This window comes from Silurus meridionalis, chromosome 7, assembly GCF_014805685.1.
Source record: "Silurus meridionalis isolate SWU-2019-XX chromosome 7, ASM1480568v1, whole genome shotgun sequence".
Taxonomy (NCBI): Eukaryota; Metazoa; Chordata; class Actinopteri; order Siluriformes; family Siluridae; genus Silurus; species Silurus meridionalis.
The window spans coordinates 27,510,671-27,525,631 of record NC_060890.1 but is presented as its reverse complement, the minus strand read 5'-3'; the positions used below and the strand labels follow the sequence as shown (position 1 = coordinate 27,525,631).

At 42.2% G+C, this 14,961-nt stretch overlaps 1 protein-coding gene across 1 annotated transcript; it reads left to right on the top strand.

The window, feature by feature from the left end:
- Positions 1-248: 248 nt before the first annotated feature.
- Positions 249-14,644, top strand: LOC124388476 (annexin A4-like). Its single transcript, XM_046853136.1, has 15 exons — positions 249-307; positions 9,565-9,811; positions 9,899-9,930; positions 10,009-10,200; positions 10,565-10,652; positions 10,942-11,036; positions 11,386-11,499; positions 12,015-12,105; positions 12,224-12,303; positions 12,404-12,460; positions 12,672-12,765; positions 12,932-13,027; positions 13,178-13,236; positions 13,924-14,046; positions 14,165-14,644. The coding sequence occupies exons 2-15, from the start codon at positions 9,580-9,582 to the stop codon at positions 14,222-14,224; spliced, it is 1,413 nt and encodes a 470-aa protein (XP_046709092.1). The 5' UTR covers positions 249-307; positions 9,565-9,579; the 3' UTR covers positions 14,225-14,644.
- Positions 14,645-14,961: the final 317 nt, after the last annotated feature.

The following is a 14,961-nucleotide window of genomic DNA, read 5'->3' as shown; positions in this document are numbered from 1 at the left end:
TGCTTGGGGTGCTCTGTGATGTTTGCATATAGCACTTTTTTTATGTCTTTCGGTATAAAATTATGAATGAATGTTTAAAAATGCAAATAAAAAAAGTAAAAAGTAAAATGTAGCATTTCCGGTTCCGTTTTCACTGAATCCAAAATAATTTGTTTCCTAAACACGCGCTTGGGAAAGGAAAATACCGAGGTCGTGACGTCATGAGCGCACTCGGACACACCCGGGTGCGCGCAGGCAGGGAAATCAGTGGCGCGCACACACACACACACACACACACACTTCCTGATTCGGCTTCACTGCGCTCACTGTAAGTCTGTCTCCGTGTTTTCTGTTGTTATTATAATAATGTTATATTGTAACTGATGCGCGCTGCGTGTATACCAGGATAATAACACACACACACACACACACACACACACACACACACACACACATTGAGCTCTGATTCTTAAACTTCTGCGCTTCTTCAATCCGGGAAGTGAGAGTGGTGTGTTTGTGTGAGTTTGTATATGTGTGTGAGTGTGTATATGTATGTGTGTGTGTGTGTGTGTGTGTGTGTGTGTGTGTGTGTGTTTGATTGTGTTCTCTTGTTCCAGGCTTGTGTAAATTTCCCGGAATTGTCTCAGGGTTATGTAATAGAGTGTTTGTACAGTTGAGGCACTAAAGGCAGCCATTTTACACACACACACACACACACACACACACACGCACACACACACGCACACACACGCGCACACACACGCACGCGCGCGCACACACACACACACACACACACACACACACAAACTGCGAGACACTGAAGCTGCAGGGCTGAGAAGACACTTTCTCATGAGATATCTTGTTTTTCTCGCGCTGTGATGGTTATGCGGTGGTGCCTGGTGAAGGTCAGGAGGGATGGGTTCTTTTAGAAGAAGGAGGAGGAGTGGAGGAGGTCTGGCAGTTTCAGAGCTTTATCTTTGACCGGAGATCTGAAGATCAGAAAGATCTGGGGATTTCAGCATCTAGAACATGACTGATGGGACACAGATCCAGACACACACAACCTTTCTAGACCAAGTCAGGAGTCTACCTGGACCTTCTCACCTGCATGATACAAATTCATAACAGCAACCTTTTATTTTGCAGGTAATAAATCATAATAAAATGGACTTCTGGATCTTCTGATGAATTTAATAGTGTGTGTGTGTGTGTGTGTGTGTGTGTGTGTGTGTGTCTGGATCTGTGTCCCATCAGTCATGTTCTAGATGCTGAAATCCCCAGGCTGATAGAGATTTTGTAGATTCATAAGAATATAATTATACAGTTTACATTTTAAGAATAATAATTAAAGTTTAGATGAAACTCATGTAGTGAATGAACTCATTGTATATAAAAATCTTCTGGTGTTTAAAATAAACTGATCAGAAACGAGATGATTTGCTGCTGTGCTCCTCTCCTCGTGCTTTTCCTCCTGAACCGGCTGATCAGGTTAGAAGAGTCTGTTCTGGTCTGTTCGAACGCTTTCTGACCGCAAAATCAACAGGAAGTTAAACTCGTGCAGGAGTCGTGAAATAAACACACGGACTCACACACACTTGCTGTAGAGACAGAATAATCAAACCCATGCTCTTCTTACAACACTGCTGTGCTGCAACCGGCCACATGGTGTTTCTCCATCTTACATCTCACCACACTTCAGAAGGTTTACTACAAACTGAAAAAATTCTAATGGATGTGATAAGTGTGGTGTAATGACGCCACACAACCATCACATAACATCTACAACACATCTACACCCACATCACATCTATATCACATCTACACCCACACCACATCTACACCCACACCACACCTACATCACATCTTCATCACATCTATATCACATCTACACCCACTCCACATCTACATCACATCTACACCCACACCACATATACATTACAGCTACACCTACATCACATCTACATCACATCTATATCACATCTACACCCACACCACATCTACATCACATCTACACCCACACCACATATACATTACAGCTACACCTACATCACATCTACACCCACACCACATATACATTACAGCTACACCTACATCACATCTACAACATATCTACATCACATCTATATCACATCTATATCACATCTACACCCACACCACATCTACATCCACATCTACATCACATCTACACCCACACCACATATACATTACAGCTACCTACATCACATCTACACCCACACATATACATTACAGCTACACCTACATCACATCTACAACATATCTACATCACATCTATATCACATCTACACCCACACCGCATCTACACCCACACCACATCTACATCACATCTACACCCACACCACATATACATTACAGCTACACCTACATCACATCTACACCACACCACATATACATTACAGCTACACCTACATCACATCTACAACATATCTACATCACATCTATATCACATCTATATCACATCTACATCTACACCCACACGCATCTACACCCACACCACATCTACATCACATCTACACCACACCACATATACATTACAGCTACACCTACATCACATCTACACCCATACCACATATACATTACAGCTACACCTACATCACATCTACAACATATCTACATCACATCTATATCACATCTACACCCACACCGCATCTACACCCACACCACATCTACATCACATCTACACCCACACCACATATACATTACAGCTACACCTACATCACATCTACACACCACATATACATTACAGCTACACCTACATCACATCTACAACATATCTACATCACATCTATATCACATCTATATCACACCTACACCCACACCACATCTACATCACATCTACACCCACACCACATATACATCACATCTACACCATCACATCTACACCCATACCACATACACATCACATCTACATCTACATCTACATCTACATCACATCTACATCACATCTATATCACATCTACATCACATCTACACCACATCACATCTACACCTCGTCACACCTAAATCACATCTACACCTACATCACATCTACATCACATCTATATCACATCTACACCTACACCACATCTACATCACATCTACACCTACATCACACCTAAATCACATTTACACCCACACCACATCTACATCACATCTACACCTACATCACACCTAAATCACATCTACACCTACATCACATCTACATCACATCTACACCTACATCACACCTACATCACATCTACACTACATCACATCTACATCACATCTATATCACATCTACACCTACACCACATCTACACCCACACCACATCTACATCACATCTACACCCATATCACATATACATTACAGCTACACCTACATCACATCTACACCTACATCACATCTACACCATCACATCTACACCCATACCACATACATCACATCTACCTACATCACATCTACATCACATCTACACCCATACCACATACATCACATCTACACCTACATCACATCTACATCCATACTACATATACATCACATCTACACCCACACCACATATACATCACACCTCCACCCACATCACATATACATCACATCTACATCACATTTGCACCTACATCACATCTACACCTACACCACATCTACATCACATCTACACCCACACCACATCTACATCACATCTACACCCACACCACATATACATAACATCTACACCTACATCACATCTACACCTACATCACATCTACACCTACATCATATCTACATCACATCTACACCTACACCACATATACATCACACCTCCACCCACATCACATATACATCACATCTACATCACATTTGCACCTACATCACATCTACACCTACATCACATCTACACCTACATCACACCCACATCACATCTACCTACATCACATCTACACCTACATCACACCCACATCACATCTACACCCACATCACATCTACACCTACATCACACCTACATCACATCTACACCTACACCACATATACATCACATCTACACCTACACCACATATACATCACATCTACACCTACACCACATATACATCACATCTACACCCACATCACATCTACATCACATCTACACCTACACCACATATACATCACATCTACACCCACATCACATATACATCACATCTACATCTACACCCACACCATCTACATCACATCTACACCCACACCACATATACATTACAGCTACACCTACATCACATCTACACCCATACCACATACACATCACATCTACACCTACACCACATCTACATCATCACATCTACATCACATCTACATCACATATACACCCACACCACATCTACATCACATCTACACCTCGTCACACCTAAATCACATCTACACCTACATCACATCTACATCACATCTATATCACATCTACACCTACACCACATCTACATCACATCTACACCTACATCACACCTAAATCACATTTACACCCACACCACATCTACATCACATCTACACCTACATCACACCTAAATCACATCTACACCTACATCACATCTACATCACATCTACCTACATCACACCTAAATCACATCTACACCTACATCACATCTACATCACATCTATATCACATCTACACCTACACCACATCTACACCCACACCACATCTACATCACATCTACACCCATATCACATATACATTACAGCTACACCTACATCACATCTACATCTACATCTACATCACATCCATCACATCTACACCCACACCACATCTACATCTACACCTACATCACATCTACATCACATCTACACCCATACCACATACATCACATCTACATCTACATCACATCTACATCCATACTACATATACATCACATCTACACCCACACCACATATACATCACACCTCCACCCACATCACATATACATCACATCTACATCACATTTGCACCTACATCACATCTACACCTACACCACATCTACATCACATCTACACCACACCACATCTACATCACATCTACACCACACCACATATACATAACATCTACACCTACATCACATCTACACCTACATCACATCTACACCTACATCATATCTACATCACATCTACACCTACACCACATATACATCACACCTCCACCCACATCACATATACATCACATCTACATCACATTTGCACCTACATCACATCTACCTACATCACATCTACACCTACATCACACCACATATACATCATCTACACCTACATCACATCTACACCTACATCACACCCACATCACATCTACACCACATCACATCTACACCTACATCACACCTACATCACATCTACACCTACACCACATATACATCACATCTACACCTACACCACATATACATCACATCTACACCTACACCACATATACATCACATCTACACCCACATCACATCTACATCACATCTACACCTACACCACATATACATCACATCTACACCCACATCACATATACATCACATCTACATCTACACCCACACCACATCTACATCACATCACACCTACATCACATCTACACCTACATCACATCTACACCCACACCACATCTACATCACATCACACCTACACCCACATCACATCTACACCTACACCACATATACATCACATCACACATACATCACATCTACACCCACACCACATATACATTACATTACACCCACATCACATCTACACCTACACCACATATACATCACATCACATCTACACCTACATCACATCTACACCTACACCACATCTACATCACATCACCTACATCACATCTACACCCACATCACATCTACACCTACACCACATAAACATCACATCTACACCTACATCACATATACATCACATCACACATACATCACATCTACACCACACCACATATACATCTACATCTACATCACATCACACCACATCTACATCACATATACATCACATCTACCTACATCACATCCATCACATCTACATCACATCATCACATCACATCATCACATCACACCTACATCACATCTACACCCACACCACATATACATCTACATCACACCCACATCACATCTACACCACACCACATATACATTACATCTACACCTACATCACATCTACACCTACACCACATCTACATCACATCACATACATCACATCTACATCCTACATCACATCTACACCTACATCACATATACATCACATCACACATACATCACATCACATCTACACCACATCACATCTACATCACATCTACACCTACATCACATCTACACCCACACCACATATACATCACATCACACCTACACATCACATCTACACATCACATCACACATACATCACATCTACACCACACCACATATACATTACATTACACCCACATCACATCTACACCTACACCACATATACATCACATCACATCTACACCTACATCACATCTACACCTACACCACATCTACATCACATCACACCTACATCACATCTACACCCACATCACATCTACACCTACACCACATAAACATCACATCTACACCTACATCACATATACATCACATCACACATACATCACATCTACACCCACACCACATCACATCTACACATCTACACCCATCACATATACATCACATCTACACCTACACCACATATACATCACATCTACACCTACATCACATATACATCACATCTACATCTACACCACACCACATCTACATCACATCACACCTACATCACATCTACACCCACACCACATCTACATCACATCACACATACATCACATCTACACCACATATACATTACATTACACCTACATCACATCTACACCTACATCACATCTACACATCTACACCACATATACATCACATATACATCACATCTACACTACATCACATATACATCACATCACATACATCACATCTACACCTACATAACATATACACCTACATCACATATACATCACATCTACACTACATCACATCTACATCACATCTACACCTACATCACATCTACACCTACACCACATACATCACATCACACCTACACCACATCTACACCCACATCACATTTACACCCACATCACATGTACACCCCATCTACATCACACATACATCACATCTACACCTACATAACATATACACCTACATCACATATACATCACATCTACACCTACATCACATCTACACCTACATCACATCTACATCACATCTACACCTACATCACATCTACACCCACACCACATATACATCACATCACACCTACACCACATCTACACCCACATCACATTTACACCTACATCACATCTACATCACACATCACATCTACACCACATCACATTTACACCTACACCACATATACATCACATCTACACCTACATCACATCTACACCACATCACATATACATCACATCTACACCCACACCACATATACATCACATCACACCTACACCACATCTACACCCACATCACATTTACACCTACATCACATATACATCACATCACACCTACACCACATCTACACCCACATCACATTTACACCTACACCACATATACATCACATCTACACCTACATCACATCTACACCCACATCACATATACATCACATCTACACCCACATCACATCCACACCCACATCACATCTACATCACATCTACATCACATCTACACCTACATCACATCTACACCTACACCACATATACATCACATATACATCACATCACACATACATCACATCTACACCTACATCACATCTACACCTACACCACATAGACACCTACATCACATCTACATCACATCTACACCTACATCACATATACATCACATCTAAACCCACATCACATGTACACCCCATCTACATCACACCTAGACCTACAATATATCACACCTACATCACATCTACATAACATCAGTTCAGTATATTTGTATAGAGCATTTAACAGTGGACATTTAACAGTTAACAGTTGTCCCAAAGCAGCTTTACAGAACAATAGATTAGATAAAAACCTTGAGAGGAACCAGACTCAAAAGGGATCCATCTTCATGCTCAACACCACACGTCCATTATAGTTTCATCATTGGTGATGTTTTCACCTGTTTACTGCTGGAGTGTAAAAGGTAAAAGGTGTTAATGGTGATTATAATCCTGAACCTCTGGAAGAAGACGTCTGTAAATTACATTTTATTCTACACACTTTATTGAGAGATGAATTAATGATGTTCAAAGCAAGTAAATCATCACCACCACTATCTTCAGGAGCACCAGCGCTGTGTTTAAGTTAAAGCTTGCTTTGTTCATCTTGCGTGTATATAGAAACACTTGTAGTAGTTATATTTGTAGAACGCTCTGAGTTCTTGCACCTGTATGAGCGTGTTGTGTGTTCAGGGTGGAGGTACAGGTACAGATCCAGGTGTGTTTCTCGTTCTGCTAACATATATGGAGCTGTGGTGTGTTTACTGAGTGCTGCAAATTATATTGAGTTTACATGCTTACACACACACACACACACACACACACACACACACACACACACACATGAGTCAGCCCAGTACCCAGCTCTTTGTGTGAACAATATTAAGAAATATCGACACACTGTGTGTGTGTGTGTGTGTGTGTGTGTGTGTGTGTGTGTGTGTGTGTGTGTGTGAACTTTGGTCTTCCTAACACACCTAAATCAGCTCATTGACACATGTCAGGGGTGTGTGTGTGTGTGTGTGTGTGTGTGTGTGTGTGTGTGTGTGTGTGTGTGTGTGGGGGGGTGCTTGGGGGTCATTTAGTGGTGTACGTGTGGATGTAGTTTAAGACGTACTTACAAACTCAGTGCCTTGACATTATCAAAAGAAATCAGACATGACCACATTTCTCCTTTCACAAGTCTGGTTTATACTCTGGAGCATCTCCAAAACTCCTAAAGGTATCACTTCAATGTGTACGAACAACAGTACACCAGAATAAACTCCATGGCAGCAGGCAGCCATCAAAACTACTGCTTAGGAAAAGAGATACATTCTGAGATCCCTTATAGAAATGAACACAGTTTAGTACAAGATAAAAGTACAAATCGAAGATCTAAAGTCAGGGACCTTGAGAAGATGCTGGAGGAAACATCTAGACAATTATGAATCATGTCTTCGTATATCTGCATAACCTAAAATGCTGCTCCAGGATGGCCAACAAGAATCCAGACTACAGTTTCTATTCACATGAGAACTAAGACCTGACTCTAGTTGTACTAGTTCTATCTGGAGTCTTTCTAGGTTACATTTCCAACAACTTGAACATCTAGACCAAAAAGTTAAATCCACTGCTATTAAATACTATTCAAGTACATGCAAACATCTGACTAGCTATCTGTTAAAGTAAATGATAAAGCCACACTCACTGACATTGTTTATACTAACAGCGTCCAACCACACAGGGACACTTTATCATCAGACTACACTAGCTTGTTGCTTGTGCACGTTTTATGGTATCTTTGTTAAAGTTTTTAGCCAAAACAAACAAGCATTTGCATTAATTGTATCTATGTTGCAGAAGTAGGTAGGGCTTTGTGATTACTCTTAAATTGCAAGGGCAGTTTTGGGTAGTCATTTGGGAGGAAATTATGGTGCCCAACCTAATTCCAACATTTCTCTGCCTTTTCTCAGAGCTTGAGAGTTATAATGAGTTACCCCGGATATCCTGGTTACCCACCTCAGGGTGGTGGCTACCCACCCCAACAGCAGGGTGGGTATCCTGGGTACCCTCCTCAGGCTGGGGGTTACCCAGCAGGTGGTGGATTCCCTCCACAACAGCCAGGTGGGTATCCAGGGTACACCCCTCAGGGAGGTGGTTACCCCGGGTACCCCGGATTTCCCCAAGACCAGTCCGGAGGCTACCCTGGCATGCCCCAAGGTAAGCCACAGAAAATCATTGATTGATTTGGATATGTGACCTGAGTAGCCTTTAGGGGTGATAATGTTGAACTTTTTGTCATTACAGGCGGATGGGGAGGTCAGCCTGGGTTTGGAGCTGTAAGTATTGTGATCTAACATGATGTAGCTTTATAATGTGCACTATGAAAATCTTATTAATGTGTGCTTTGTGTGCAGCCGGGAGGTGGAATGCCACAGGGGTATCCTGGAGGTCCGGCGCCAGGGCAACAACCCATGCCAAATTTCCCTGGAGTCCCCCCCGGACCAAACCCCTCGTATCCTGGATTTGGAGGACCTGGAGCTCCCACTGGACCTGCAGCTCCCACTGGACCTGTAGCACCAGGAGCACCTGTAGCACCTGCTATTAACGTAAGATTAAAAACATAGCTAATGGCTTCGGATCAGTCAGAGATGTGTAGACACGTAGTTGACTGAAGTCATTCGGTAACAAGTGTGTTTTGGAGCAACTACAACTACCGTTGTGTTGTCATTGTTGTGTTGTCATTGTTGTGTTGTCATTGTTGTCTTGTTCCTGCACCATTCTGTTGTTTGCTTACTTTCTGCCATTCAATTACATCCCTCTGTTACTCCTGTCATTGTATCTCTTTTATTCTGCTTGTTTCCTTGTCATCCTGCTTTCTCAAACATCTCTTACCTCTGTTATCTCACACACATCCTATGTAATCCCCTCTGCCCATCCCTCCATCATCACGTTCTCTTGTTTATTTTACAGCGTGGCTTCCGTGGCACCATAAAGGACGCCCCCGGTGCTGACCCTCTCCGAGATGTCGAGGTTCTCCGCAAAGCCATGAAGGGCTTCGGTGAGACATTGAAGCTGTTCTTTTTTTATTATCTCCTCGTCCATCAACACTTTCTCAGGGGAGAAGATTCTACAGTAGCAGGTTTTTTCTTTCAGAAAGATTTCCATCTAGAACCTATTTGTAATGCTAGAAATTTCAACCATCCACAGAATCCAACAAACCTTAAAGAAATTTAAACTCCAGTTCAGACTCCGCCGTGCACAGAGCATAGATCCAATTCCTGTTTCGTTTGTTTTTGTTTGTTTGTGTGTGTTTGGTTGTTGACTTACTGGTTGTTGTTGTTTTATAGGCACTGATGAGAACGCCATCATCGAGCTACTAGGAAATCGCTCCAATAAGCAGCGAGTGCCAATGGTCAAGGCTTACAAGACCACTTATGGCAAGGTGAGAGGGGAACTTGTGAGACCCCTGAAAGCTTAGCGTATACATCTACACACGGTTCTCTGAATGTGCTTCTCTCATGCTGTAGATAATCAGTTGCACATGCAGCTTCTTCTCAATTTAGGAGCCACTCCAGCATTCCAAATTGTAGAATTTGTTTCTCGAAATGTAGCTGAAAGCCAGGACACTCTGATAGAGCATTATCTAGAAGCATTGCTTCCTCACAACTTCAGGATCCTGGGTTTGATTCCGAGCTTTGATCCCAAAATTTTATGCAGATGGTTATAGATGTTCATAAATTATAGGTTATAGATATTCCTATAAACATGCATCTGTGTGTTTTCCTCTTAAGGATCTGATCCATGATATAAAGTCGGAGATCTCAGGGAACTTCGAGGATCTGGTGCTGGCCATGTTGAAGAGCCCATGCGAGTATGATGCCTACGAGCTTCACAAAGCCATATCGGTGAGTGTCTCTGAGTGCAGCAGTGCTCCGTCCCAATACTGTGTGTCTGATCTAGTAGTTAGTTTATATCTGTCTTTATATTGAAGTTCCCAGGAGAGAGATTGGACTGTGATTTATTATGGGCGTGTGTGTTAGAGATTTCCACCTGCCCTGGTGAAATGCAAACGCTCGAACCACGCCATGCAAATCTGCGTCAGAATTTATGCCAATGAGCTTTAAGTTACAAAATGGAGTTTCTGTTGTGATGGTGTTCTGTTTTTAGTTTAGAGGACATTAAAGATTAGACTTTAGAGTAGAGTTGCTCTAGATTGGACATCAGTGTTGAGATGGATATTAGATTGTTATAGATTGGACATCAGTGTAGAGATGAGATTTAGACTGTTACAGATTGGATGTTGGTGTTGTGATGGTATAGATTGAAAAACTGTGTAGAATGTTGGAGCATTACATATTGGATTCTGGACTTCTTTAATGTGTGTGTGTGTGTGTGTGTGTGTGTGTGTGTGTGTGTACAGGGCGCAGGGACTGATGAACCATGTCTTATTGAGATTCTGTCATCTCGCAATAATTTTGAGATTCAGGAGATCAACCGTATTTATAAAGCTGGTGAGTGTAAACAAACACACACACACACACACACACACACACACACACACACACACACACACACACACACCAGTTTAACCTCACAGCTCCAGGACAAAACTGTGTGTGCTTTCTCCAGAATACGGTAAAACTCTGGAGGACGCCATCATCCATGACACCTCGGGTCACTTCCGCAGGCTGCTGGTTTCCCTCAGCCAGGTGAGACTCGTTCACTAATTACACCAGGATTCATTTACATTGATCCAGATAACGCAGAGGTGCATGATGGGTAACGTGTATGCTCCTCTCTGTGCTGTAGGGAAACCGTGATGAGAGGGAGAACGTGGATGTTTCTGTGGCCAAGCAGGATGCTCAGGTGAGACCAGACCCTCAGGGTGGAGCTCTGACTGCAGCGTTACGTTCAAGCCCTCACTCATTACCGTTTCCATAGCAACACCTTGTTCACAGCACACACACCTCTGATTATATACCGAGAATAAACTGTCGATCTGGTGACGTTTTTTGTGGTAGTCCCTGTCTTAAGTGTGTGTGTGTGTGTGTGTGTGTGTGTGTGTGTGTGTGTGTAGGCACTCTACAATGCAGGAGAGAAGAAACTCGGGACGGATGAGTCTCAGTTCAATGCCATCCTGTGTGCACGCAGTAAACCACACCTGCGACAGGGTACACACTACTACACTACACAATCATGTACAACACTACACAATTATGTACAATACTACACCATAATACCCATTACTTGTAATGCTTGTGTAAATAACTGGGGTGTGTGTGTGTGTGTGTGTGTGTGTGTGTGTGTGTGTGTGTGTGTGTGTGTGTGTGTGTGTAGTGTTTCATGAGTACCAGCAGATGTGTGGGAAGGACATTGAGAAGAGTATCTGTGGTGAGATGCACGGAGACCTGGAGAATGGCATGCTGGCAGTGGGTGTGTTCCTCATTTGCATATTCAAATCAAAATGATTACTAATTCAAATGATGTGTGTGCATGCGTGTGTGTTCGTGCGTGTGTGTGTGTGTGTCTGACAAGACTACACTGGTGTCTTTATTTATTTTCTGTGTGTGTGTTGTGTTTTAGTGAAGTGTATCAAGAACACTCCAGGCTTCTTTGCTGAGAGACTCCACAAGGCTATGAAGGTAGAGATTATTTCCGTGGCCATTTTTGCTCAAACTCTCTCTTATCTAATAGTGAAGGTTACAACCAAACCATCACCAAGTCTTAAACATCCCTATCCAAGTTCTTATCATCTCCATTCAAGTCCTGATCATCTCCATCAAAGTCCTGATCATTTCCATCCAAGTCCTGATCCTCCCCACCCAAGTCCCGATCCCCCAAGTCCTGATCATCTCCATCCAAGTCCTGATTATCTCCATCCAAGTCCTGATCCTCCCCATCCAAGTCCTGATTATCTCCACCCAAGCCCTGATCATCTACATTCAAGTCCTGATCCTTCCCACCCAAGTCCTGATCATCTCCAGCCACGTCCTCATCGTCTCCAATCATGTATATTGATAGCTTTTTGTGCTTTGATGATGTTTTAGCGAATCCATTTGGCTTGAAAAGGAAGATGACCTGTTTGAGACATTTTCTATTTTCTGTCTATCTGACTTTTTGCCTGCCTGTGTGTCTGTCTGTCTTTGTTTTTCTCTTTTTGTGTATTTGTCTGTCTTTGTCTTTCTCTCTCTCTCTCTCTCTGTGTATCTGTCTGTGTATCTGTCTGTCTTTTTGTCTGTTTCTGTCTGTGTATCTGTCTCTCTCTGTCTATCTGTCTCTCTCTGTCTATCTGTCTGTCTGCATGTATATCTGTCTTTCTGTGTCTGTAGGGGGCGGGGACTAAGGATCGAACCCTGATCCGTGTCATGGTGAGTCGCTCTGAGGTCGACATGCTGGACATCAGACAGGAATATCTGCGTAACTACGGCAAATCCCTTTACAACGACATCTCAGTGAGTACACACACACACACACACACACACACATGTACATACACACTGTTTCTGTGTGGGGGCTATTAATTTGTGTGTGTGTGTGTGTGTGTGTGTGTGTGTGTGTGTGTGTTTGCAGGGTGACACATCTGGTGATTACAAGAAGCTGCTGTTGAAGCTGTGTGGAGGAAGTGATTGAGACAGCACACATCACCACACACAGACACACACAGCATCACCACACTAACACACACACACACACTCTCACACACTAACACACACACATACCCTCACACATATCCACACACACATATCTACACACTGACACACAGCAACACACACAGATGCTCCTCCTCCAGTCTGGTGTGTAAAGAAAGTGCATTAGTGTGTGTGTGTGTGTGTGTGTGTGTGTGTGTGTGTGTGTGTGTATAAACACACACTGCATTTATATCCACTTGTATCCTGCATAGTGAATTGTGTTATATGCTTTTATATGCTTTAATAATCCTATATAAACTATGTATAATTTTATTTGTGTGTGTGTGTGTGTGTGTGTGTGTGTGTGTGTGTGTGTGTGTGTGTATAACTAACAATCACAATAAAGTCTGTTGAAACATCATTGTGTATCACCACTTATTACTGAATATTACACTGCAGTTATAACCTCTGTCTCTCCCTCCATCTCTCTGTCTCTCCCTCCATCTTTCTGTCTCTCCCTCCATCTCTCTGTCTCTCCCTCTATCTGTCTGTCTCTCCCTCCATCTGTCTATCAGTCTGATTCTTGTACTTGTGCAGAAACAATGTTAGAGATGAAACTGAACATTTCTGCATGTAATAAAATGATAAAGTAAAGATCTGTGTTTTTTTCTGACTGATCTCAGTGTAAGTTTTCTCAGCCTTACTGTTCTACAGTGTATAAAGAACTTGGTTGTCCTG

Excerpts from the sequence above, each read along its gene's own strand:
- LOC124388476 (XM_046853136.1), top strand. The coding sequence starts at position 9,580 with ATGAGTTACCCCGGATATCCTGGTTACCCACCTCAGGGTGGTGGCTAC. Across the intron at positions 11,500-12,014 it reads AGCTTCACAAAGCCATATCG|GGCGCAGGGACTGATGAACC; the intron begins GTGAGTGTCTCT and ends GTGTGTGTACAG. Across the intron at positions 13,237-13,923 it reads GACTCCACAAGGCTATGAAG|GGGGCGGGGACTAAGGATCG; the intron begins GTAGAGATTATT and ends CTGTGTCTGTAG.